This window comes from Equus asinus, chromosome 24 (genome assembly GCF_041296235.1).
Source record: "Equus asinus isolate D_3611 breed Donkey chromosome 24, EquAss-T2T_v2, whole genome shotgun sequence".
Lineage (NCBI taxonomy): Eukaryota > Metazoa > Chordata > Mammalia > Perissodactyla > Equidae > Equus > Equus asinus.
Genome location: NC_091813.1, coordinates 51,647,653 through 51,673,058, shown reverse-complemented (window position 1 = coordinate 51,673,058; position 25,406 = coordinate 51,647,653). Strand labels below are relative to the sequence as shown.

Genomic DNA, 25,406 nt, shown 5'->3' with positions numbered 1-25,406 from the left:
AGTCACTTCCATAATTATAGTCCTGGCAACTTGAGCTTTACGTCTATTTTTGCTTCGTCTTGCTCTGGCATTCCCATAACCTTAAAAAATTTTCTTGCTCATGCTAGAGAATTACGTTGGCCACATTTCTAACTGAAACTTTGAAATGTCTGTTCCTGTTTTTCATGCAGAGTGAAATACATTCTGATCTATAGAATGGCCTTGGTAGTCTGTGAATGTCATGTTCACCAGCCAGGCCACACCACAGTCTTGCTAGGACCCTATTACGGAGTGCATAGCTCCATAAATACTTTGCATTTTCTTGCCTCAAGTCTGTAGCTTCAGGACAGGTACCACGCCATAATAGAATGAATTTCTGTGCCTTCAGTATCTCAAAGTAACCTCTTCAGTCAGGACACTCTAGTTAGTCCTGGTGTACTCGCTGATGGTGCAGAGGCAGTGGTTGTGCAAAGTGCATGAACTTGGAAGCTAAACAGACTGTCTAAGTTTCCTAGGGCTGCTATGACAAAGTACCATCAAATGGGTGGCTTAAACCAATAGACATTTATTCTTTCAGAGTTCTGGAGACTAAGAGTCTGAAATCAAGGTGTTGGCAGGACCATACTCCCTCTGAAGCTTCTAGGGAAGAATTCTTCTTTGCCTCTTTTTCGCTTCTGGTGATTGCTGGCCATCCTTGGCTTGTCGATGCATCACTCCACTCTCTGGTTCTGTTGTCACATGGTGTTCTCCCTTTGTGTGTCTGTGTTCCCCCATGTGTGTCTGAGCCCAAATTTCTTTTTTCTTGAGAGGGCACCCTTCCTTGGATTTGAACCTACCCTACCTCAGTATTGACCTCATTTTAACTTGATTACATCTGAAAAGACCCTATTTCCAAACAAGGTTACATTCACTGGGGCTGGGTGGGTATGAATTTTGGGAGGACACTATTCAACCCAGCACACAGACCCTGTTTAAATCTTTGTTTTCTTCCTTTTTTTTTTTGAGGGAGATTAGCCCTAAGCTAACATCTGCTACCAATCCTCCTCTTTTTGCTGAGGAAGACTGGCCCTCAGCTAACATCCATGCCCATAATCCTCTACTTTATATGTGGGACACCTGCCACAGCATGGCTTGACAAGTGGTGCATAGGTCTGCACCCAGGATCCGAACCAGCAAACCCTGGGCCACTGAAGTGGAACATGCAAACTTAACCGCTGTGCCACTGGGCTGGCCTCTGTTTTCTTCCTTTTTTGAACTTAAGTTTCCTCATCTGTAAAATGGGGTTATAATCTCTACCTGTCTAGGTTGTTGCGAAGACTCTGTGAAATGAAATAACATATGAAAAGTACCAGTGTGTTGTGTTGTAAATAGAAGATGCTCAACCAATGTCAGAATTCTTCCTTCTCTTCCTCAAAGGCCAATAATTGTGAAGAACCATTTTATAAACTTTTAAGGGTTTCTTTTTTTTGGGATCACAGTTGTTTGGGTTGAACAATGAAATTCCCAATACCTAACATGAGACTTCACAAAATGTACAAAAACACTGTGTCATAAAGCTTTATTCAGGATGGTTCCTAGGATGGTCATTAGCTCCTGGTAACAGTTGTGACCAACTCTGCTGCCCTGATCCTCTTCACGTTCTTGCCCATTTCCTGTCCCCCAGAGGCTCAGCCTTCACTGTCCTTGTTGCTCTTTCAGGACGACCACTCATTAGTAGGAGCAGAACTTCCTTTACATATCCCTTGCTTGCTGTGGGTGGGCACCAAGTCCTAAAACTGTTGCAGTCTGAAAAGGTTCAGACTTGAAAAGTTCATTGTCAGAACTGGAAGGCCTTGAGCTTGCCTTCAGCAGGTGATTCTGGTAAAAACCATTCCAGTCACGTCTTTTGAACCCATCTCCTGTGCTCTTTCCATGTTTCATATGAAGAATAACATGGACTGACTTTGAGGTAGAGTATAGGCCAATACAAAAGGAAGGAATGAACCTGGGAATTTCAGATATAACAATAACCTTGGTAGCCAAACTATTACACTGTCCTTACCAATTTTATGACCTGCATTTTATTTTATCCAGATATGTATATGTAAGCTACAGATGGCATAGAGACTGAGAATTAAGAAAAATAGAAAATTTCCAGTTAAAAATTATGGAATGATTGTGTTCTGTATTTGGAACTGTGAAGCAATTTTACACATTCTGATAGTAGGAAAAGGCTCTTCAGCTTTCTCTTGGCCACTGATTATTCATTATTTTCCTCATGGGCTGAGTAGGTTGGCTCCATGCATTGCTGGGATGACTTTATAAGACGATGCTGTGTTCTGTAGCCAAACCATGTGAAAGGAATGAGATCAAGGGTAGAGTGTGCAATAGGAGACGCTCTGGAGTGCTGTCATTAAAATGATATATGAGCTTCTAGAAATAACACATATGTTGTCTCATATATTTTCTGTATTTAAAATTTTGCTCTTTCTTTTGCAGAAAGGGTACTTCAAATGATTCACAGAAGCAGAATTTAATGTGGACGATGGCATTTAATGGATCTTGCAGTAGCATTTGCACATGGAAGTCCAAAAACCTGAAAGGAACATTTCAGTTCCGAGTAGTAGCTGCAAATACTCTGGGATTTGGTGAATATAGTGGAATCAGTGAGAATATTCCATTAGCTGGAGGTATGGTACCATGTCTGTCTACATACTAACTTATTATGCAGAGATTCAGGGGAAAAGATAAGTACATTGTTAACTTTAGGAATAAATTGGGTGACTGTATAACTTATCATCCAAACTATCGAACTATTCATTTCATCTGAAGTGGTCTTCCTAAAACGTCAACATCATCATGTCATTTTTCTCCTCAGCAATAATCAGCTACTCCTTAATGCCTGCCACATCAAGGTCCGTGCTCCTAGATAGGCTTCCAAGGCTGTCCACAGTCTGGTCTTTATCCAACCTTATTATCCTGGCCTGGTACTCTCATCTTACACAAAACAGGCCTAAAACTATACTTTGTCTGTTCTCCAGTATCTCTATTTTCCACTGTGTATCCTGTTTTAGTTTATGATCCATCATATTTCTAATCACACGGGCTAGAAATCTCAGTACCATATTTGGTTTTTCCCTCTTCTTAGTCACCAAATTCTGTTGATTTACCATTTTGATTTCTGTCTGATGAGTTTCTGCTTTCCTATTTCCACTTTGGCTTTCCTAATTTAAGCTATCATTTCTTGCCTGTGCTCTTGGCTTAATCACACAGCTGACAGTTAATCTAGCTGAAGCACAAGCCGGATCACTTAACCTTGCTTTGAAATGCCCCAAATGGCTCTCCATTCACTACCTTCAGAATCAAGACCAACTTTTGTGTGGCATTTAGGATGTTCTGTGATTTGTCCTCCAATTGTGATTCATCTTTCCTGATATTTATTCCTATGCTGTAGCCATATCAGACTGACACAAAGCTTTTATGACATAAGTTTCAGCCTTAGTTTCCTTCAGCCTAGAATGCAGGTTCCCACCACCTATCATTTGGCCCCTTAGCTGGGATTTCCTTTCCCTCACTTTCTGTCAATTGCAATTCTTCTCATCTTTCAAGGCCTGTCTTAAATGAACCAGTCATGATGCTTAACTGATGCTTCTTAGGCAAATGAATTATTGCATTCTACACACACAGAGCCAATTATTCTATATAAAACTTACATCATTATTATTTGTATTGTAGTTAGTTATTTGGATGAAAGCTTGGCAAACTTTTTCTGAAAAGATCCAAATACTAAATATTTTAGACTTTGCAGGCTACATTTGATCTCTGTAGCATATACTTCTTTTTTTAAAACTAATACTTTAAAAATGTAAAAATCATTCTTAGCTCATGGGCAGTACAAAGTCAGGCTGTACCAGTTTTAGCCCAAAGGCCCCAGTCTGCCAAGTTCTGGTCTGCATACTTGTCTTCTCTACTCAACTGAAACTACATGAGAGAAGGTACCATGCTTCCACGTTAATATTTCTCAGTTTAACGCCCATGGAATTAAATATGTATGAAAATGTTACAGAAGAAATAGTAATCCCAGTGATATAACATATGAAGACTGAGACTTCTTCGTCCCACATTCATTAAAAGATTATACATGTTTTCTCTGTCCCTCTAAACGGGAAGACTGGGTGGGTATATCCCAATGGTGTGTTGATAAACCAGCTCTTTGAAAAGAAAACAACCTTGACTTTGATTTCCCATGATATAAATACTCTCACCATAGATTATTTCAAGGTACATAGTTTAACAACTGGCTTGCAAAAATCTGGTAGGAGCTAGCTCTGATGTATCAGGCGTATCACTGGGACTATATAGCCGGATGCTGTGGGTTAATTTCTTTTTCTCATTTGTTTCATTAGATGGTTTTTGGATACCAGAAACAAGCTTTATACTTACGATTATAATTGGAATATTTCTGGTTTTTATAATCCCACTGACCTTTGGTAAGTAAAATAAGTTTTTAAAAATAGGTAATAAACTGTTTACTTGATCATACTAATTGATTGATCTTAGTTTACTTAATCTCCTGTATAAAACAAATTCATGAAATTCACATTGTTACCGTTCACTATACTTTCATAACCACTAACTTCTATAAATTGTTTTCTGGATCTAGGGAGAACAATTTTATGAAAAATACATCTGTATTTACACGTCATGGTGTACTTTAGATAAAGCTACTTGCCCAGCTTTAATATTCTTTAAAACAGTGTTTGTTTCTGATTGGCTATATAACATGTGTTTTGTGGCTAATAGTTTGAAATAAGTAAAAGAAAAATAACTCTGGGTGTAAAAACAGCATAGGATTAATGAGAGACCAGTGACAATCCTTGGACGGGATAGTTTGGGTCTCCAGGCAGACAGCCTGGTTTGGAATAAGCAGAGCCTCTTTTGCAGAAGATCCATTTCTGGCTTGTAAGACCCACTCCTGCTTTCAGATGTCTGACCTGCTTATTTCAAATCCCTGCTCATTTATAAATGACCAAGAAAGCAGAAGAATTAGATTAGGTAGATAGAAAACTGGCTGTTTCCCACTATTCATTTTATACTAACGCGTTAATCCTATAAGTCTTTGGGCTTTTTTTTAGATTTACTTTAATGATCAGAAAATACAGTGACATCCCCAAAAGGGTTGGTCAAGTATTGGGCCTATAGGGTTATCATAGTGGTCATACATTCTGGTTCTTTCCTATCGTTTCAGCATAAACATTAATAGCACTCTTTTCTGGTCCCTAAGGCGCCCTGGTTTGGATTATAAGATGTATGGTCACCCTATCATTATTAATGAGTCCCTGACATGCTGAAGCATTACAGGAAAGGCATGATACTTACCAGAAAAGAAGACTCAAGCACATATTCAGGAAATTGTGGCTTCTTTTTTTCATAAATAAGCGAAAGTTAGAAGGAAAAGTTTAAGGAAAAGTTACAAACATGAGACTGAACCCTCTCAGGATAAAAAAAAGCCAATATTTCACTGTGTTCTAAATCTTGTTCTTTCCCTACACTGATCGGAGTCATAAGCTATTAGAGAGCACACTGAAAGTTGAATTGAGTTTTCTTTTCACAGATTCCACCCAGATACTATCTGGAACTCCTTCAGCTAACTTGGAAAGCTAAAAATTTCAGCTGACCCTGATGGGATTTTAACCTGTGGTTCCAGAGAGTCTAAGTATTGCACAGCTGATGTTTTGCCACTAAGCCAGCCCCTCCAGAATTACCCATAGGACTGCAGTATATTTGGCAGTTGGCATATAGGCTTGACTGCTTGTCTGCTTTCCTACTGGGAAGGAGTATTACTTGAAGAATACTTCATCTGACCTTTGCTAGCCTACTTGTATATCACCATTGTTTAAACCCGTAACTCTAGTGGATGAACATGAGATAATTTCAGACAACCTATTGTGCTTTCAAGACATCCTATGGATAGCTGACTTTCTCAGGACTTAAAGGTCTTTATTCTCTTTGGAACTCATGGATTTTTGAGTATAGCTAAGCTAATTCGGTTCTTTGCTTTTAGCAGCGGTGCATGTGGTTTTATTAGTAGGAGTGTGCGAATGCATGAGGAAAGATTGAGTTATTAAAATCGTGAAAAGTTGCAATTGTTTTAAAATTTGTATTGTGCTGAGGGCTCTCATCTGTCATACTTAGTTGAAACAAGGCTTTAAAAATAAGCATTGACAGCCTTTGCTTTGGTGAGTGGTCATGTCTAATTTGTAACATTAGCCTTATGCTGGGAGCAGAGGAAAATATAAAACAGCAAAATACAATTGCTGACCTCGGGATCTTGCCATTATAGGAGGGAGGTAAGACATACCTGTGTGTAAAGATAAGTCGTGAGGTATGTGTTAAACAACGGAAAAAGGTAATAGTATATGAAATGTACAAGACAGTAAATAGAAGTGCTAATGGACAACCACAATTGGTCTTATAAGTTCAGAGATGAGAGATCAGCCGAGGTTGCAGAGGTCTCAGACAGTGTCACTTAGGATGTGGGCCCTTAAGCTGGACCTTTAAAAATGAAGAGGGTAGTGAGAGCTTTTCAGGTTTGAAAAATTACGCCAGCAAAGGTACTTAAGATCTTTCCTCGTGGGGTCCCACAGATGGAATTTGACTTGAGTAAACTAACCTGTTGGATACAGAAACTCCTGTGGAATAAAGTTGAAATTTTAATGATAATCTCACAAAGCATTCTTGCTGTTTTTAACTTCTGAGCCAATATTCTAGTATAGATGAGTGATCTTATTGACATAATTGTGTTTTAATCTTCAAAAAAATCACATCTTTATGATCATAAAAATAATTTTTATTCCTTGTATGAAGAAGACGAATATCTCATGATTCCCCAACTAGGGAGGACCACTGTAACATTTGGTGGGTTTCATTCTAATGATTTTTTGTGTGTGTTTGAGTACGTGTATACGAACAACAATGGATATGCACTCTTACACTCTGCACTTTTTAATGAAAGTGTGCCCTTATACCGAAAGCATTCCTTAGGTCTACTGGGGAGTGTAACCTGGACATACATGGACTCACAAATGAATTTGTTTCACTAGTAATTATTACACACATTTGTTTTGGTTTACTTTGAATCTAGTTTACGGGGGATTTTGAGAAATAAGTTCTGATATAAGGGACTTCAACTTGTTTATAATAGCGATTAGAAATATGTTAAGTGACTGAGACGTGAGATGAAAAGTGAGGTGGTATAAGTTATATGTTTTTATATGGCTTTGTACCTGGATTAATTAGTTTTTTTATTACAGACATAGGTTTCAGTCAAGTTCTGTTATTCCACCAATAGTGTTCTTATATATATAAACTTTTTACGTGCATTGTTAACGTTTCCTAAAGGGAAAAGGAAGGAATGTTTTACTTTGTAAATTATGTCCTTTTTCTTTATAGTCTGGCATAGAAGATTGAAGAAGCTAAAAACTCCCAAGGAAGGGCTAACAGTTCTCATAAACGAAGACAAAGAATTGGCAGAGCTGCGAGGTCTGGCAGCTGGAGTGGGACTGGCTAATGCCTGCTATGCAATACAGTGCGTAACTGGGGCCATGATTATGGGGCACCTAGATGAAGAGTGGGCAACTACAAAGAGTGTGCCCGTGGATCCTGTGTGGCTCAGGATTGTCCTGGCTTATGCCCATTATTCTGGCATAATTATTAATAACACCCCCTCTACTCTCAAATGTGACCTGGGATGGAAGGCAATTATATGGTTATCCTATCCTGAGGAAAATAAGCAAAAATTAGTTGTTTTCCAGTATTTTATCATGTTATTCAAAAATAAATGAAACAAGGAGATAAATACTATGTTGAAGAGAGTAGATGGTAACATGATTGGGTCAACTGGAGGCAAATGGAAGAGAGGAATTCCAAGGGTCTGGCGCATGTGCTGTTAAGTCAATCTTATTCTGTTTTCATAAGTTGTATGGTGATTGCCTACAAAAACTCTTTAAGACAGATGAGTTTTGAACTTCTGTAGTCATAATAATTAAAGAAAATATTTAAATATCTTTTTATACAAGACCCTGTAATATGGTCTATGTAAAAAGGAATCACATTGTCATAGGCCTTGAAATTTATAATTCAAAATGTAAAAAGGAAGGATTTGAAGAAGAGAAGTGATCTAAATTAGCTGTTCAGAGGTGGCTTTTCCTTGAGAAATTACTTAGCACATCTGATTTCAAGATTCTCTTTTAAAAACTCAAAGCATTTTCAATGCAGATGCATTTTTTTACCTGTTAATGTTCCAAGTGAGAAGCTTGGCTTTCTAAAAGTTAACCTGATGGAGATGGAGTTGATTTTTGAGGTCATGGTAAATTTTGTTTTACATAAGAGATCAGGTGTGTGAACGCTTTTTAGCTCATAAACCCAGATGTATTTACTACTAGTTTGCAATAGCTTTTTACACAAATTGGTAACCTGAAGACACTGATAACTTTAACAAAACAAGTTACAGCAAAAAAATCTTGAGGCAATGCACACACAGGTATGTTTCTGTCAAAATGAAGCTGGCTAAAGCAAAGTGACATGGTCTGTCTGGGTTTTGAAATAGGGAAGGAATATTCTGGGTGATGGAATAGAGAAGAAATAGGAACGCAAAATTCCACATCACTGTATCACATAGAATGCACTACAGTGTTGCAAAGCCATAAGACTTGTCTTTCTCATATTCTTTCTGTCTCAAACACTAACACCACCACCAGCTTGTAAACCATACACATTTTGGGAGACCAAAAGCATTGTTATTTTCCAGCACTCTTCCGACCCAAGAGGAGATTGAAAGTCTTCCTGCCTTCCCTCGGGAAAAACTGACTCTGCGCCTCTTGTTGGGAAGTGGGGCCTTTGGAGAGGTGTATGAGGGGACTGCCGTGGACATCCTAGGAGCTGGAAGTGGAGAGACGAAAGTAGCAGTGAAGGTAATGTGGATCTTTCCACTCCTCAACATGTTGCGTCAGCATATTTACATGGATTTACGTGGATCCAACTATTACAAAAGATGAGGGATCTTCATTTTAGAAGTAGTATAAGGTAGAAACCTATCCATGGCTATAGAAATCAGGTTTTTTTTTTTTCCATTTCCTACATAAATTCTGTAATTACTAGTTACCGCTAAGGGTACTAATTAGCTAAGGCCTGGCAGACAGTTTTTCCCTTCAAACATACTATAAGAGAACTAGGGTTGTAAAGCACATCCTCAGGGAACTAGGTACTAGGGCAGATAGTAAATATTGTAGGCTTGCTGGCCATACGGTGTCAGCTGTAATTACACAGCTCCGCCATTGCAGTGAGAAACCAGGCATAGTCCATATGTAAACAAATGAGTGTGGTTGTCTTCCAGTAAAACTATACTTATGAAGACTGGAATTTGAATTTCATGTCATTTTCATGTGTTATGAATTATTCTTCTTTTCATTTTACTTTTTCCAACCATTTCAAAATGTAACATCAATTATACCTCAATAAAGCTGGAAAAAATAAAATAAAAATGTAACAACTATTTTCAGATTACAAGCTATACAGAGATAGGTGACAGGCTGGAATTAGTCTTCAGCTGTAGTTCGCTGACTCCTGTACTACACAATTGTTCATCAGGATGTATTTAATGTAGTTTTAGGGAAGCTAAAACTCTCCTATTTTTGTAAAGCTTTCTTTTGATAAAACGGTGATAAGTCTTTTATGTAATTGAGCAATATCCCGAGCACTCCTTGTTAGAAATTTATTACTTTGAGGGTGGGCTGTACAACCAGAAAAGTTGGCAAGATTCTCTCCATTTCCAAATGATATCATTTAATAGTCCTTTAACTTACTCCTCAACTGGTTTAAACAAGTGTTTATTTTTCTCATTATAGCAAGGTGACTGCTGGCTTTGGTGCAGTACTGTGTCAGGTCAGAACCCAGTATATCTGAAATTCTTTTGACTTTGTACTGTGTGTGCCTCATGGTCCCAAGATGGTTGCCAAAGAATCAGGCATCACATCTCCATTCAGGCCAGGAAGAGGGCGGTGGATGGTGTTAGATGTATATGTTCAGGAAAGTAAAAGTATTCCACAAGCTTCTCTCCCCCTCAGCAGTTTTTCCCTTACATCTCACTGACCAGAACTGAGTCACATGACCACCCCTATTTGCAAGGGAGGCTGAAGAACTGCAGAGCATGATTTTCATGATTAGCTTAGACCAATTGTCTGGGACCGGGCACCTTGCCTCTAAGAAAGAAATTAGGGTATTGTGAGCAAGGAAGCAGGGGGCAACAGATATCGAGTAGAAAACTGAAAATTAAGATATTGGCCCAAATGCCAAATTTGGTCTCTTTTTAAAATTTCTCTATTTTGGAGGGGCTTTGTGTAAATATTACTACATCTTTTATCTATCAGGTTTTCCTACTCAAAGACTAGAAATAACACGGGCTAACTTTTACGTTTACAGAGCACACGCACTTGCACCACCCTTATCCGTTTCCAGGTTTCAGAGCGGGTGTGACAAAACAAAACAAAGATTGTTTCCATTAACCCCTGGGCTCACAGAAAGGCCTGTGATACTGACTCCTGGCTTGTTTTTATGTTGCACAGACTTTGAAGAAGGGCTCCACAGACCAGGAAAAGATTGAATTCCTGAAGGAGGCACATCTGATGAGGTATCAGGGCAGCGCTGAAGTAATTTTCCCTTGATTTGAGTAGGAAGCTTTTACATCTGATTGGTGGGATTAAATTTTTTTTTTTTAAATTGAAGTATAATTGGCATACAATATCATATTAGTTTCAGGTGTACATCATAGATTCGATATTTATGTACATTGTGAAATGATGACCTTGATGTAATGGATGGATTTTTAACATTCAAAATGACAATAGGTCATGCCCAAAATAAACATGGCTGAAGTTTAAATGGAAATGGGTCTGTAGTGACAAGTATTGCCTGGAAGCTAGTCTCCTGAGCCGGGGTGCAGGCGGTCCTCAGGCGAAGGGTCTTTCTTCCTTTTACCTTCAATAAGAAGCATGTTTTGCAAGTGAAGCTGTTCTGAAACTGTTTAGCTGTAAACATGCTTACGTTTTTCTAAATGTGTGATAATGAGTCAAGTAGACCAAGTAAGGGAGTGTTCTCTGAAGTACAATGATGTCAGCGAAAATATCCCTTGTCTTGGTAAATTGTCTTCAAGGTCAGGGTCAGTTAATGGTTGTGAAAACTGCTCAAAGACAGCTTAAAGGGAGGATGTGAGGCAGTGGTCGATGGAGTCCCGAGCTGTGGGTTCTAATCATTAGATCAGGGCTTACTTGCTTTGACATCTTGGGAAAAGAGTTGTAGCCCAACCTGCGTGTCTGAATTGTTTCTCTAAAATGGAGAGAATAATATTTCATACTTGTGATGACCAAAAACATAATGTTTTCAAATATCTTTTGAAGGAGGCTGTTAGTTAAAATTGCTTTCTTTTCCAAAACATAAAATATTTGAAAACTCACCCTATTCTATCCGTATGCGTTGGCCACTAGGGGTTGCCATGTTACCTCCGTAAGGCAAGTCCACAACCCAGCACTTAGAAAAAGAGGGTTTCATTTATTAGAGAAAAAAAAATCAGAGGTTTCAAAGGAAACTATAAATGAAGAATTGCTCTGTTCCATGAAGATCATCAGCCAGGACTTCATTCGCTGTCATGTCATCTTGCCCGTCTCTTTCCACCTTTTAGCAAGTTCAATCATCCCAACATTCTGAGACAGCTTGGAGTTTGTCTGCTGAATGAACCCCAGTACATTATCTTGGAACTGATGGAAGGAGGAGACCTTCTCACCTATTTGCGTAAAGCCCGGATGACGGCGGTAGGAAATGGGGTCCTTAGCATTGATTTTGTAACGCAAATACCCTATAATTTCCCATTAATTTTCTTTAAATTGAATAGTCGGCAGTTGTGGCTGATGGTAGAATCTCAGAAGACTTCTGTGGAAAGAATTGTTCTATTTCCTTCGTGTTGGATTAGGACAATTAGAACCCTGGGCTAATTTCTGGCATCTCCATGTTATTTGAGCCTGTTTTTAGTATTTAATGGGAAAATAGGTCCCTCACTGCCGGAATCATGTTTTCTGGGGAACAGAGGTTGTGTGGAGTTGGAAAAGGCACAGCTTTCTCTGTGTTTAATCTATATGCCTGTCTGTCCCAAACTGATATTTCCAGCCCTTATGTCTTTACTAAGTACCAGACTTACATGTCCCTATCCAGTTGGCTTATCTGTTTGGATTTTAATAGGCATCTCAAACTTATTTTGGCCAAAATAGAACTCTTGATTGATTTCATACATCCTCCTCTATTCCATTCATCTGATTCCTTGCTTTCTCTTTTCCTATACCCACACTAACAAGTCCTGTCAACTCTAGGGTTCTGCCCACAAAATGCCGCCCCAGTCCATCCTGCCTCCTCTCCCCAGTGCCTAGAGCGGTGCCTGGCACAGTGTGGACACCAGAAATACTCTGGAATGAGTGTGAAACGAGGGCCAGAGGTGACAGCACCTGCGAGAACTTACTTTCTATCTCAGATGAGAAACACGTGAGACAAAACAAGGAACTAAAATCTAAATCTGTAGATTTAAAAAATTTGTTTTTTATTTCTATCGATGTATGCTATTATGTAACTAAAAAATCGAAATTCCTAAATACTCTGCTTATACTGCTGCACATTGATTTTTTGATCTTAGGGGAAATCTGATGACCGCTTACTATGAAAGGCAAGAATTAACTCTCAGACTTATTCATGTACCAGCCCCAACCCCACCAGCTCTCCACACAAAGAAACTTTGCTTCCCCCATCCTCTGACAGTTATCACAATTTTAGATAAATCAGTATTGCAGGTTTACATTACTATGGCTATTTAATTATTATTTGTAGCTAAGTTACTCAAATGCTATGATTGTGTATTCTTTGCGAGGGAAGGCTAGTCCAATAAATGCCTCTTTTTTGCCTCCTTTGCTTAGTTTTCTATATTCCTAAACTCTGATGGAATTGTAGCACTTTTTCAATATGGTGAAATATATCAGATACTCCGGCACCTAATGATTTTTTTCTTGGATACTTCCCTCTTGGAGCCAATGCGGTGCTTCTCCTCCAGGCTGTCTACAGAGCTGTCGTCCTAGGGCTTTCCTTCACGTTCCCCTGGTAATTTCCACCTTGGACGTTTGTTTCCTTTATTCCATGACTTCTTTGCTCTATTTTAGAAAAGAGAAAGAATGCCTGTGAGGCAAAAATCTCCTTTTTTAAAAATTTCTCTTTTTGAGAAGATGTCCTTTATTCTTCCCTCACACTTGGTTGGTAACTTGGCTGGATTCTAGGTTGAAAATCACTTTTTCTCAAAAATAAATCGACTACGTCTTTGTTTCTAGCTTTTACAACTGCCTTTAGGAAGTCTCGCGCCATTCTGATTCCAGAACTCATGATCAGTGACCTACCTTTTGCCCCACCCCTTTGGAAAACTTTAGGAACTTTTCCTTATCTGTGATACTTTTTACCCATCTGGATACTCAGCCTGGAATATCATCCCCTTCAGTTTTGGGATTTTTTTTTTCATATTTTTTACTTATAGTAAATAAAACTCTTTGTTCCTCTATTTCCTTGTTCTAGAAATCCTATTTGGATAATGTACCACTTTGTTTTATGTTTTTGTTCTATTAGCTATTTTCTCCTATTTTCCAACTCAGTGTATTGTTTTCTCTCCTTTTTTTTTTTTTTGAGGAAGATTAGCCCTGAGCTAACATCTGCCACCAATCCTCCTTTTTTTTTGCTGAGGAAGATTGGCCCTGAGCTAACATCCATTCCCGTCTTCCTCTACTTTATATGTGGGATGCCTGCCACAGCATAGCTTGACAAGCAGTGCCACATCCGCACCCAGGATCCGAACCAGTGAACTCTAGACCACCAAAGTGAAATGTGAGAACTTAACCACTGTGCCACTGGGCGGGCCCCAATAACTCTGTGTATTTTTGCTCTCAATTCGAGAAGATTTCCTCAATTTTTTAATAGAATTTAAAATTTTAATTTTCCACAACTCGTTCTTATATTTTGACTGCCTCTTAAAATAGTATTCTGGTTTTTCCATACCTGCAAAATCTTATCTTTCCTAGGATACTAATTATAGTTTTTTAAAGAGTTAATTTGCTTTCTTCACCATCCTGCTTTCCTTTTTCCTCTTTGTTCTGCGATTTATTTTTAATGTGAGAAAGTTTTCTCAAATGTCTGGTCACTTGTGGCTGGTTTTCATATTTAGTAGTGAGGACTGAGAACTGACTGGAGCCTATGTATCTGTGGCAGCTGCTTTTTGGCTGTCAGGTGGGACCCTGATGTTCCATCGAGGGTCCCGTAATGACAACATCTGGATGTCTTCCCTGGAATATACCAGTTTCACCAGAGAGGAATCTGCGGGGCTCCCGCCTGAGCAATAAATGCCCGAGCCTCAGTTCAGGGAGTCAAGAAGGGGGAGGAGGATGCAGGTCTCCAGGCTCAGGATGTGGACGTGCATTTAATTCCCTTCTCCGTTTTCAGCACCGCGCTTTAGTATGACTGGTATCTTTGAACTTGGAGTTGCTCTGGTTCAGTTTGTGTGCGTATGTGTGTGCACATGTGTGTGTTTTCTGTAGAGGAAAACCTCCTGCTGTGGTGGCGGGATCCAGGATCTAGTTAGCCCTTAAAATAAACTTTTTAAAATTTTTATTTATTATTTATTTATTTTCTGAGGAAGATTGGCCTTGAACTAACATCTGTTGCCAATCTTCCTCTATTTTATGTGGGACGCCACCACAGCGTGGCTTGATGAGCAGTGCTAAGTCGGTGCCCAGGATTGGAACCTGTGAACCCTTGGCCACTGAAGTAGAGCACAAACTTAACCACCATGCCACCAGGCCAGCCCCTCACTGAGATTGTATTGTTGGGTTGAATGCATGAGGGTTGACTGCAACGAGGTCCATAAGCCTTAGTCTAGTACTTCATTTTTAGGAGCTCAATTTATGCATCCATAAAGTGGGATATTGAATCAAAAACTTTTTCAGGGTCCTTTTAGTTTTGATATTCTAAGATTGAATTAACATAGAAAAAGCAAAAAAAAAAAAAAAACAACTCACCCAACCTATCAAAATAATACAAATACATAGCCAGATACAATTTAATTCATCAAATTTTTGCTGCATGTTCATTATACAACAGTGAAGGATGTGGCTCTTGCTTTCAAAGGCCTTGCCGCATGGGAGGGAGGTAAGTCACATATAAATAACTCATTTAAGGTAGAGACTAGGAAGGCCCATTAGAGTGGACTGGAGGATATGCTGCTGAAGCACGGAGGAGAGAGAGATGATGTCCAAATGGGGAGACCTGGGAAGGCTTTGTGGAGGACGTCTTCTGTTTGGGACACAACCAAAGTGGGAGCTAGAACAGTCTCTGAAACTACACCCATGTGAGTTGTGAAAGGCTTTGACTGGGGACAGACCCAGATGGGAGGAGGTCTGTCTGGAGGGTTTGGCAAAAGATGACAGGTGGTAGCCCAGGGCAGCATCTGGAGTCAAAGAGGCCCAACATGGGGTGGTGAGGTGTCCCAATAGTTTGTCACAGGGGCTATCTGGAGCAAGTGATAGTTAGAGATCCAGGCAGGCAGGCAGGCAGCATTCTGGAAACCTGTCAGCAGGGAACCAGGCACTAGCCACCAGACTGAAGTTCAGCAGCAGGATTCTCTGCAAAGAGCGTCTTCACTAGTAGAGTAGGATTTTCCAAGAGCAAAGCAGGGTTCCAGTCACAGAGGAACCGGTGAGCCAGTCAGGAAACCCAGCTGAGATTCAGACACAGGCCAGGAGACAGGCGTCTAGTGGACCTGAATGGGGCTGTAGGGGATTGATTCTTGGGAGTAAGGTTGAGCCCAGTTATCAGATCTAGGTGTGATTGAGTGGGACCATGACAATGTTAAGTTCCAGAACATCAGGATTCTTCCTACTTTTGGGACATGAACTTGTCAAGGGAGGTGGAGGGAACAGCTCTTAAGAATACTCATCTATGAGGAATCGAGGAATGTCAAGGTTGGCAATCATTTGAGATACTCAGTAAAGGACATGGATGGAAATCAAGAATAAGGAGGGCATTCCAGGAAACAATGATGGCAGGAATAAAGAAGAGAGGTTGAGAAACTCAGAGCAGGTGTAAGGAACTGCAGGTGGCCCAGTGTGGCTGAAGCACAAATTGCGAGAGAAGAAACCATGGGAAATAAATGGATGTAAAGAGAGGCTGGTGAAGCCTGGGACTGCCATGGAGCCTGTGCTCAGGAATCTGGAATAGACTCTCCAGGCAGTGCGTCACAACGAAGTGAGATAATGACAGCTCAGGAGGCTGGAGACATGGAAAGTTTGAGATGCGTCAGATAGGGAAGAGAAAGGTCTGGATCAGGGTAAATGCAGAGAAATGGCAAAGGGCAGATAGAATATGGAGATAGCCTCTGGGCAGCAACTTCAGATTTTCTCCATATGGTCCTGATAAAAACTTCAACTGGCTTTTTTCATGTAGAAATTATTGCAGCTGGTACAGGCTCAACTGTGTGTCTGTGCCGGCTTTCTCAGATGAGAGGAGTAATCCGTGACCTTGAAATAGAGTATTGCTAATGCTCTATTGATGTTATAGTGTGACATTGGGCCAATAATTAAACTAGTTAGCACTGATTAAATCATTATTACTACTTAGGAGAGCAAGCACTGCTTATTAAGTGCCTGTTATGTACCAGCCAGATTACATGTCTTATCTCAAATCTATGCAGTCAGTATTATTAATCCTACTTTATATATAAGAAAGTTGCTTAATGAATTAAACAACATGAGCAAGTTCATGAAATTAGTAAGTAGTGGAACTAGGTTTCAAATCTTGGTCTGTCTGCCCTGATGTACTGGGATCTTCCCAACAAAGATCCTATATTGCCTCTGCTTACTAAATGCAGTCTTATTTACCTATATTTGGGTAGAAAGCACATAAATTTTGATCTTTTCTTTTTTGTTTGAATTCTTTCATTTTATATATATATATATGTATATATATATATAAATACACACACACACACAGTGCAAAATTAGTGCCTGTAATTTTTCTTTCATTTCTTGCAGTTTCATGGTCCTTTACTCACCTTGGTTGACCTTGTAGACCTGTGTGTAGATATTTCAAAAGGCTGTGTCTACTTGGAGCAGATGCACTTCATTCACAGGTACAGTGATATTCAAGATACAAAGTTCTTATGGCTATGGGCACAGTAATCACCTGTAGTTTGGGTAAAACATATAAGATAATTAAACATTTTCATTCCTTCAAAATAGCAATAATTTCTGCAAAAAGTCTCTCTTGTCCACAGACCCACTAGTGTTATTAGTTGTCTGATCTCTGGAACTTTATTCTTCTTCTTCTTATTAAATATGACTTCTGCCATAGGGATCTGGCGGCCCGGAATTGTCTTGTCTCTGTGAAGGACTATAGCAATCCCTCACGGATAGTGAAGATTGGGGACTTTGGACTTGCAAGGGACATCTATAAAAACGATTACTACCGGAAGAGAGGAGAAGGCCTGCTCCCTGTTCGGTGGATGGCTCCAGAAAGTTTAGTGGATGGAATCTTCACTACTCAGTCTGACGTATGGTGAGCTTAATAGGGCACAGAGAAACGTGGGCAGAACCATACAATGTCTGAGCCAGAAGGGATCTTGAAAGATCTTCTCTGTTTTTTACATGAGAAAACAGAAGACCAAAGAGGTTAAGTGATTTGCCTCAAGCTGAAGTGAAAGCTGGTGGCCAAAGTAGGACTGTTCCTGGGTCTCAGCAGTTTACACCCCTCCCTCCGATCAGTTTTCGTCCTTTATCTTACGAGTATATTGAAATAGATATTTACTTCAAGTAATTTTATTACTGTTTCAAAGTGTAAAGACCAGGATTAATAGGAATGGGTACCTATGAATTGATGTTCAAGTATGTGTCCAAATGCCTACTATTTGGGGATGTTTGATCGTCAATTTATAAGTAGACTTTAAATCATGGATCTCAAAAAGATTAGGACATTGGGGGCCAGCCTGGTGGTGCAGCAGCTAAGTTCATACATTCTGCTTCGGCGGCTTGGGGTTCGCCAATTTGGATCCGGGTGTGGACCTACGCACCACTTGTCAAGCCATGCTGTGGCAGGTGTCCCACATATAAACTAGAGGAAGATGGGCACGGGCACGGATGTGAGCTCAGGGCCAGTCTTCCTCAGCAAAAAGAGGAGGATTGGCAGCAGATGTTAGCTCAGGGCTAATCTTCCTCAAAAACAAAACAAAAAAAAGGATTAGGATATGGAGGAGGTTTAGATTTCTCTTTATTATTTGAATAGGATGTCTCATTTTCGCTTGTTGATCCCAAACTTCTAATTAGAGCTGCTCAAAATGTAAAGATTTGTCCAATAACTTTTAAGCTGCACTGGCCCTAGGAAAAATTGGGGATGAGATAAAACTGGTCCTAAGTGCTGCCAGTTTTTATTCATGCCTTCCCTCTCCATGTTTACTAGCAGTTAAACTCGGGGAAAAAAAGGTGAAATGCTTTCTTTCTCACCCCTAGGTATGCCTGCATATTGAGGCTATAAAAGCCTAGGTCATGGAGCTCTGCAGTGCAGGATCAACCAGGGAGGAGGAGCAAAGTGTGTGTGTGTGTGTGTGTGTGTGTGTTCATGCCCCCACTAAGCTTTCCTATCACCTTTGAAGGGTTGCTAGTAGGCAGTTTCTTGTTCTATTTTTCTTGTGGTCAACTTGCTTTTATGTCTCCCATTTCTTGCCAATAATGCCAATCACAAAGCAGACCCCTTTAGCCCCAGGAATGATTATGTTGGAGAAACTACTATACATCTTATGTTTGTAATAACTATAACTGAAGCAAACTCTTTAATATCCTTAGGTCTTTCGGGATTCTGATTTGGGAGATTTTAACTCTTGGTCATCAGCCTTATCCAGCTCACTCTAACCTTGATGTTTTACACTACGTGCAAACAGGAGGGAGACTGGAGCCGCCGAGAAACTGTCCTGACGATCTGTAAGTTAACATGTTAACCTAAGTACCCCCAAAACAAAAAACATGTGCACATGCAATCTTATGCCACATTGGTCCAGTATTTTAAAGTAAAAACTGGGATTTATATATTTGTATATATTCTACATAAATTGTAAATCAATTGCGGCACTTAATTTACTGAGTACACGATAGTTTCTTTTTATTTAGATGTACACATACTATTTCACCTTGGATACAAAATTTGGAAGAGTAAAATCTATTTATACTCCTGGTTAAGTGAATTTTAATAAATAAGTAAAAGCTCCTTGTGTGTGTGTGTGTGTGTGTGTATACACACATATTCATTTTATTTTGGAAGATCTGATTTGGCTGATATCTTAATCTGCATATTAAAAGATTCTATTAAATAGGAATATATTGCTTAAAAGTTGGACTGCCTTTGTTGATATAGCTGATATTGGGATATATTACATGTACTACCGAAAATTGTACAGATTATCTATTTATGAACTTAACGCAAAGTGACTAAGTATTAGTGACTCTATCAAATTGATCCTGGCCACTATTGAATTCTAATAAATTTGTGATGCTCAGAAGAGTAGGTGATTTTGATCTAATTATGAAAGAAAAACAAGCCAAGTTATTTTGCTGAGTACTAACTTACCTTCTTGTTTTAACAACCTCAGCAGAAATATCAAGTCTTGAAACTTTTTCCAAGAGGTGTTTTACCCAAGAAGTTTCTAAAACAACATGTAATCAACGAGTATCCACTCCTCTGCTATGTGCATGATACCATGCTAAGGATTGTATGGAATACAGAGGTGTTTAACCCAGGGCCATGGCTCTTCAGCATTTCAGAATATATTTTGGAAGAAAAGACACACACATGGAGCAGTTGGATAACAAGCCAACATGTAATAAAGTGCTAAACTGTGTGGTACAGACAAGTGCAAAAGGAATTAGCAGTATGCGGATACACACCATGGTTGCACTGCCTTGACTATGCTGTGTTATTCAGACTGGAGCCAAAAGATGATTAAGCACTGGGCACCTTGGTTGGATGCTCTACTGGTGAATGTTTCTGTATTATTTAAATCTTCCAGCTAGAAGAAGATTTGAATCACTGCTTGTTTCTGATTTAGCTTTTACAGGCTCTGGGATATTTACACAGAGATCAGATATACACACACCTGAACAAGTTTGGTGACAGTGCCTTAAAATATGATTCATGATCCTTTTGAGGGAGTTGGAAAAAATTCTGTAAGTTAGGGGTAAGCAATTACAGAAAATTTGAAAATCTGTGATCTAGGGCTTCAGGAAAAAACTCCAGCATACCTAGGTGTGAAATTCATTTTATTAAATAGTTAGCAAACTAATAACTGTTTTGCATCTCTTACACGTCTGTCAAACACTCAGAAATTTTCCCCAGAATTTCGATTGCACAACATTGTTATTATGCTGTTTGAATTTTGTCTGGTATATTTTCCCTGTAGCGGGTAATGTACCTCATCACAATTATGCAATTTTTTTGGATAGGCACTTTCATAATCAATCCCTGAATTATGCATTTTGATCAATGTGTTCACTTATTTTGTTTAGGGAGGGGCGTGGTGGGGAATTAATTGCCCCATTGTGGAGTAGAAAAATGTAGGTGTGTTGAACTTTGCTCTATCCAAGGTATCCAAAAATGCAACTAGAAGGATGAGAGGAAGGAGTGTTAGGAAAGTGCTAGAAATATATTCCTGACTATAAGTGGAGAAAGATAATATTCTATTTAACTTTGTCTTGAATAATTATTCAGTTGGATACGTTATTGCTCTAACTTTATAAAAATACAGTTTCCTTGAAACCAAAATTTTCCAATGGTGGTTTTGAAGTTCGTTTGAACCTTAGTAATTCAAAACCAAACAATGCTCCAAGCCCTCCAAGTGCCGAGTGCTTTCAGAGCCCAGGAAGGGTTAACCATCCATTGCCAACCAGGAAAACAAGCTGTGCTAGGAAATGGAGCTCTCAGCGATGCCATTCAATCTGGCCATGGCCTTAAGTTGTCATGATAAAGATTAACTACTCTCCTTAAAGTACAGAGGGAACTGATTTTTATTTGAAGCAGTTCTCGGAGATCACAGGCCCAGCTTAGAGAGTTGAAAGTCTGCATTGAGCCGTGCTGCACCTTCTATTCACTGCTTAAATACTCAGCACCTGGATGCACCCTGGGTCAGGTGAGCCCACAGATGGCTACGCTGTGCTCAGCTATTAATGGAATGCAGGGGTTCAGAGCATTCCTGCCCTTCTTTCCATAGCCTGGGATGCATGGTGGAAAGCCCAGTTCTCAGTATTCTCTTCAGTTTTTAGTTTGCACAGCAGCCACCCCACTCTGGAGAAGAGGGGTCAAAGGGCAATCTCCTTCAAGTGAGAGCTCTTCGGGATCCTCTGACACATGTATTGCAGTGGCAACTGGAACTACTGGAGAGTCTCTCAAATGTAGGAGGCGACAATGGGAGACGTGGAGATTCACCATCTTATTTTTACCTCTTAAAAAATATGTACACCTAGATGCTAATTGGATCTCTCAGGATTGGGTATAATGAGTAAGGAAGTTCTTAAAATCTGTATTTTACGTGCTTTGTTGAAAAACTATAGGAACTCTTCCCCTTCATACTGAAAGATGCCATGGAATTTTCATCTGTTGCTTTTCAATTGCTTAATGAATTCAAGGACTTTACTCATAGAGACTAAAAATGAACATGCTAATGAGTCTCATGCTATTTTGAAAAAAAAAATGGAGGCAAAGAGGAGTAAAGTGTTGGCATGGTGAATGGAAGAACTCTAACCCAAACACTTAGCTAAATGAGATATTTCAAGTATAGTAAGTGTGTATCTGTTTAGAGCTAGAACAACCGGCTCAAGTAAATTTTAAAAAAAACGAAGGACTTATACGTTTATTTAGAGTAATATACTTGAATATTGGTGACTATAACTTACTACAAGTATCTAATGAATGACGCTGAATTGTGAGAAGTGCATATTTGTAAGTAAAGACTCCTATGCCAAAAGTATAGTTGTTATTAGTTTATCTGGAAGATGTAAGAAATGCATTTTTAGGATTATTAAATTCTTAAAAGCCTCTTTATTTTATTCCATTGCCAGCTTAGTGCTGTTTAAGAGCACAAGTTGAACTCTTTACTTTTAAATGACTGTTGCTTTATAGAGCTCCTCTTTTCTTAATCTAGGGCAACTCAGTACTCATTTGTCCCTTGGTTGTTGGGAGAGAAAGGTTTTGTATGCTACCAGGTCATGTGTTTTTGCTGTTAAAAAATTTTAAAAAATGACTGGATTCAAAGTAAATTAAAGCCTCTATAGATGACAAAATTAGGAATATTTGCTCAAATAAATTACGTGGATTAAACAAGAGGCCAAACTTTTGGAGGGTAGTATGAGCGGGTGAGGTACAGAGTGGCTAAGTGACAACTCTAGGGATGGCTTCTCTCCCCTCCCTCCCTCCTCCTCTCCTTCCTTCTTCCTTCTTTTTCTTTCCTTCTCTTCTTCTAAGTAATCTCCGTTAAGTGTCTTGAAGTCCTTCATAGAATGAGGCTATAAATAGAGTAAATAAAAAATATAAATAGAGTAAATAGAGTAAAATAAAATAAGTAAAAACTTCATAATTGAAATATGGCAACTCTTGAGAGATTCTCTCTCTTCTTTGGCAATGTCTTTGAACCACAACTTTATTTTCAGAAGGATATGCTTCTTGTGGAGAATTATACTTTCCTTTCTCCTCTTGTCTCTTAGAACAACCATTAGGTTACTCATCAAGATTCTACTTTAATTATTGGTTTAAATTCCATGATTGAGTATCAGTTATAAGATTTTATTTCAACTTCTAATTATCAGTTATTGAGATCTTTGTATAATCTCTATATCTAAATGCCACAGGTTATAAAGAAATACGTAAAAGATTAGGTTCTCTAATTTTTAAGAAATAGAGCCAAGTTTGGCACTCTATATCCAGAATACAAATTCCTTATAATACATATGAAAAGTCATCAGATCAATATTAGTTTTCACCATAGTCCTCTGATATGGAATACTATGACTTGAGGGAATTGTTAGGAAATGAAAGAGACGGAAGTAGAGTTTGGATACCACATTATAATGGAACGCAGATTCCATTGTAATTCCTAAAATAGGTAGTAGCTGTTTTAAATATAACACCTGTAATGATTTCTGGGTTATTGTCACCTAGTGATCGAATATATCCTGCTCTAGCTCCATGGCCATTACCTTAGTCCAAACCATCATTATCTCTCACCTAGTCTTCTTTAATAACTTCCTTGCTTCTGCAGCCCCTCTATAATCCATTCTCCACGTGTATCAGCTAGAGTAATCCTTTGAAAATGTAGAGATCATGCCTGCTTAAAAACCTTCAACAGCTTTCCATTGCAGTGTCATAAGATCCAACTCCTAGCCTGGTCTGTGCGACCTGCCTGATTTCGCTTCCTCCTCTGACCTCATCTCTCATGCTCTCCCACTCAGTGACTGTTCTTCAGCCACACTGCTTTCTTTCAGATTCTAAAATGTGCCAACCTCTTTCCAAATTTAGGAATTTACACATGCCTTTCCCCTCTTCTAGTTGCTCCCTGACTCCTGTCCCCACCCTATTCCCATGACTAACATCTTATTTTCTTACAAAGTTCTGTGGCTTAAATGTCACCTCTGCAGAGGCGCTTTCTGTGAGCAACTTACCAAAAATGTTTCTCCTCTATTAGATGTCACATGTTTTTTAGTACTTTTAAAAAAGCTTAATTTGTAACTGTACGTTTATTGGTTGATATAGTAGAACTAAAATTTAAAATACTTCCCAATTTATCTTTATCGTTTCTCTCTCCCTGTCCCCTGTCTGCCTTATAGCTTCATAAAGTCAAAAAACAGAGCAGATACTTGACTTTTTTAGAAAATCAGTAGACTTGAAAACCGAGCCTGGAGGAGAAAGAGTTATCTAGAACCCTTTAGCTTCTTGTTAGTATATTAAATGCCAGGTTTGAGTAACTAGAACATACAATTCTATGTACAGATAATCTAATAAAAATTAGGAAGTGAGTAGAACCCTCACTCCTTCTAAACCCTGGAGAAGTGTTGAAAGAAGAGATCTTGACAGATAGAGGTAGGAGGGTGAAGATATTGGATATCTAGGTTCTGAAACCTCCTCTGTAGGCTGCAGTTAGATTCGATGTGGGCAACAGCAAGGGCATGGAGCAACTGCCTCCAGTTTCAGAGGATGGCAAGGAGATCATTGAGCAGGGACCCCCACATTGACTTGGAGAGCCAGAATCACGAGGAAGGTCCAGACAGAGACTGTCTAGCTTGTGCTTTCAAGCCTCCTTTGTTTCCCAAAGGTATGAACATCTTATTGAAACTAGAGATTTGGCCAAGGAGCACCCTGTGGGCCTGCAACAGAAGCAGGAATGGGTTCCCTGGGCCTTGTCAGCAGATATAGGACATGATGCCGTCTCAGAGAAGCCTGCAACTAGAGAGAGAAAAGGGAGGGTCATCAGCCCAGTGGGGAAGGGCCAAAAGAAAAGGTGAAGTGATTATAGACTAAAGATAGCAGCTGAAGCCTGCAGGATGGAGCAGACCAGCCACTCTGGGACACTCTGAGACTAGCAAAGATCTGGATGGCACAGTGGGCTCCAAAGGATCCTTTGCTGTGCCACTATAAGTCACATAAGACTTCCACCCAACACGTATCCTGAAACCATCTTGCGAAAGAGGACAGAAGGAGTAGGACTAGCTGAAAAATAAGAGACTGAGTTGTAAGCCAGAAAAGACTGAGAAATACCTAAAAGGGATTGTTTGAAATATTGGCTTGGACTAGGTTTTAAACTGCATTGTACTAAATGAAGTTAATGCTAGGTGCGGACTCTGAGAAAGACCTAATTAGTTACAGATAATATAAAAGAGCTACATTTTTTTCCTACTCATGTGGGTTGTAATGTGATAAATTTTGTCACCCTCCTACATTGACTATATGTATCCTCTACAAGGACGGGGGCCACACTGTCACATCCCTAGCTCTTGATATACTGCTTGGTGTATAATAAGCACCCAACAAATCTTTGTTGAATGGATGAGTGGAACTAGTTAAGAATGCTGCACAGACAATTCTTAGACAACTGTTACAGAAAAAGATAATTTTTAATCAGCCAGCTATTAATGTATAGGGATATGACATTAAATAACATGACAATGAAATAAAGAATAAAAGCGTTGGACTCAAATCTGGTTTCCACCTCTGGTTCTGCCACAAAACGTCTGTGTGGCTTGGAGTAAATCTTAGATTTTGTTTTAGATATCAACATATGAATATAAAGTCTTTTT

The 25,406-nt window shown here is 39.3% G+C and overlaps 1 protein-coding gene across 5 annotated transcripts in view; it reads left to right on the top strand.

The window, feature by feature from the left end:
- The window catches only part of ROS1 (ROS proto-oncogene 1, receptor tyrosine kinase), a 103,946-nt gene that overhangs the window by 68,141 nt on the left and 10,399 nt on the right, over window positions 1–25,406 (top strand). For 3 of the 5 annotated variants that reach the window (XM_014866129.3, XM_070496209.1, XM_070496207.1), the window contains 9 exons: window positions 2,458–2,648; window positions 4,365–4,448; window positions 7,411–7,546; window positions 8,768–8,930; window positions 10,581–10,645; window positions 11,693–11,822; window positions 17,115–17,212; window positions 17,434–17,637; window positions 18,918–19,052. In XM_014866129.3, the coding sequence (XP_014721615.1) occupies window positions 2,458–2,648; window positions 4,365–4,448; window positions 7,411–7,546; window positions 8,768–8,930; window positions 10,581–10,645; window positions 11,693–11,822; window positions 17,115–17,212; window positions 17,434–17,637; window positions 18,918–19,052 (1,206 nt within the window). Of the gene's footprint in view, window positions 1–2,457; window positions 2,649–4,364; window positions 4,449–7,410; window positions 7,547–8,767; window positions 8,931–10,580; window positions 10,646–11,692; window positions 11,823–13,726; window positions 13,918–17,114; window positions 17,213–17,433; window positions 17,638–18,917; window positions 19,053–19,717; window positions 19,856–25,406 lie in introns of those variants that run through there. The other 2 variants (XM_070496208.1, XR_011497653.1) reach the window with 2 other exon arrangements.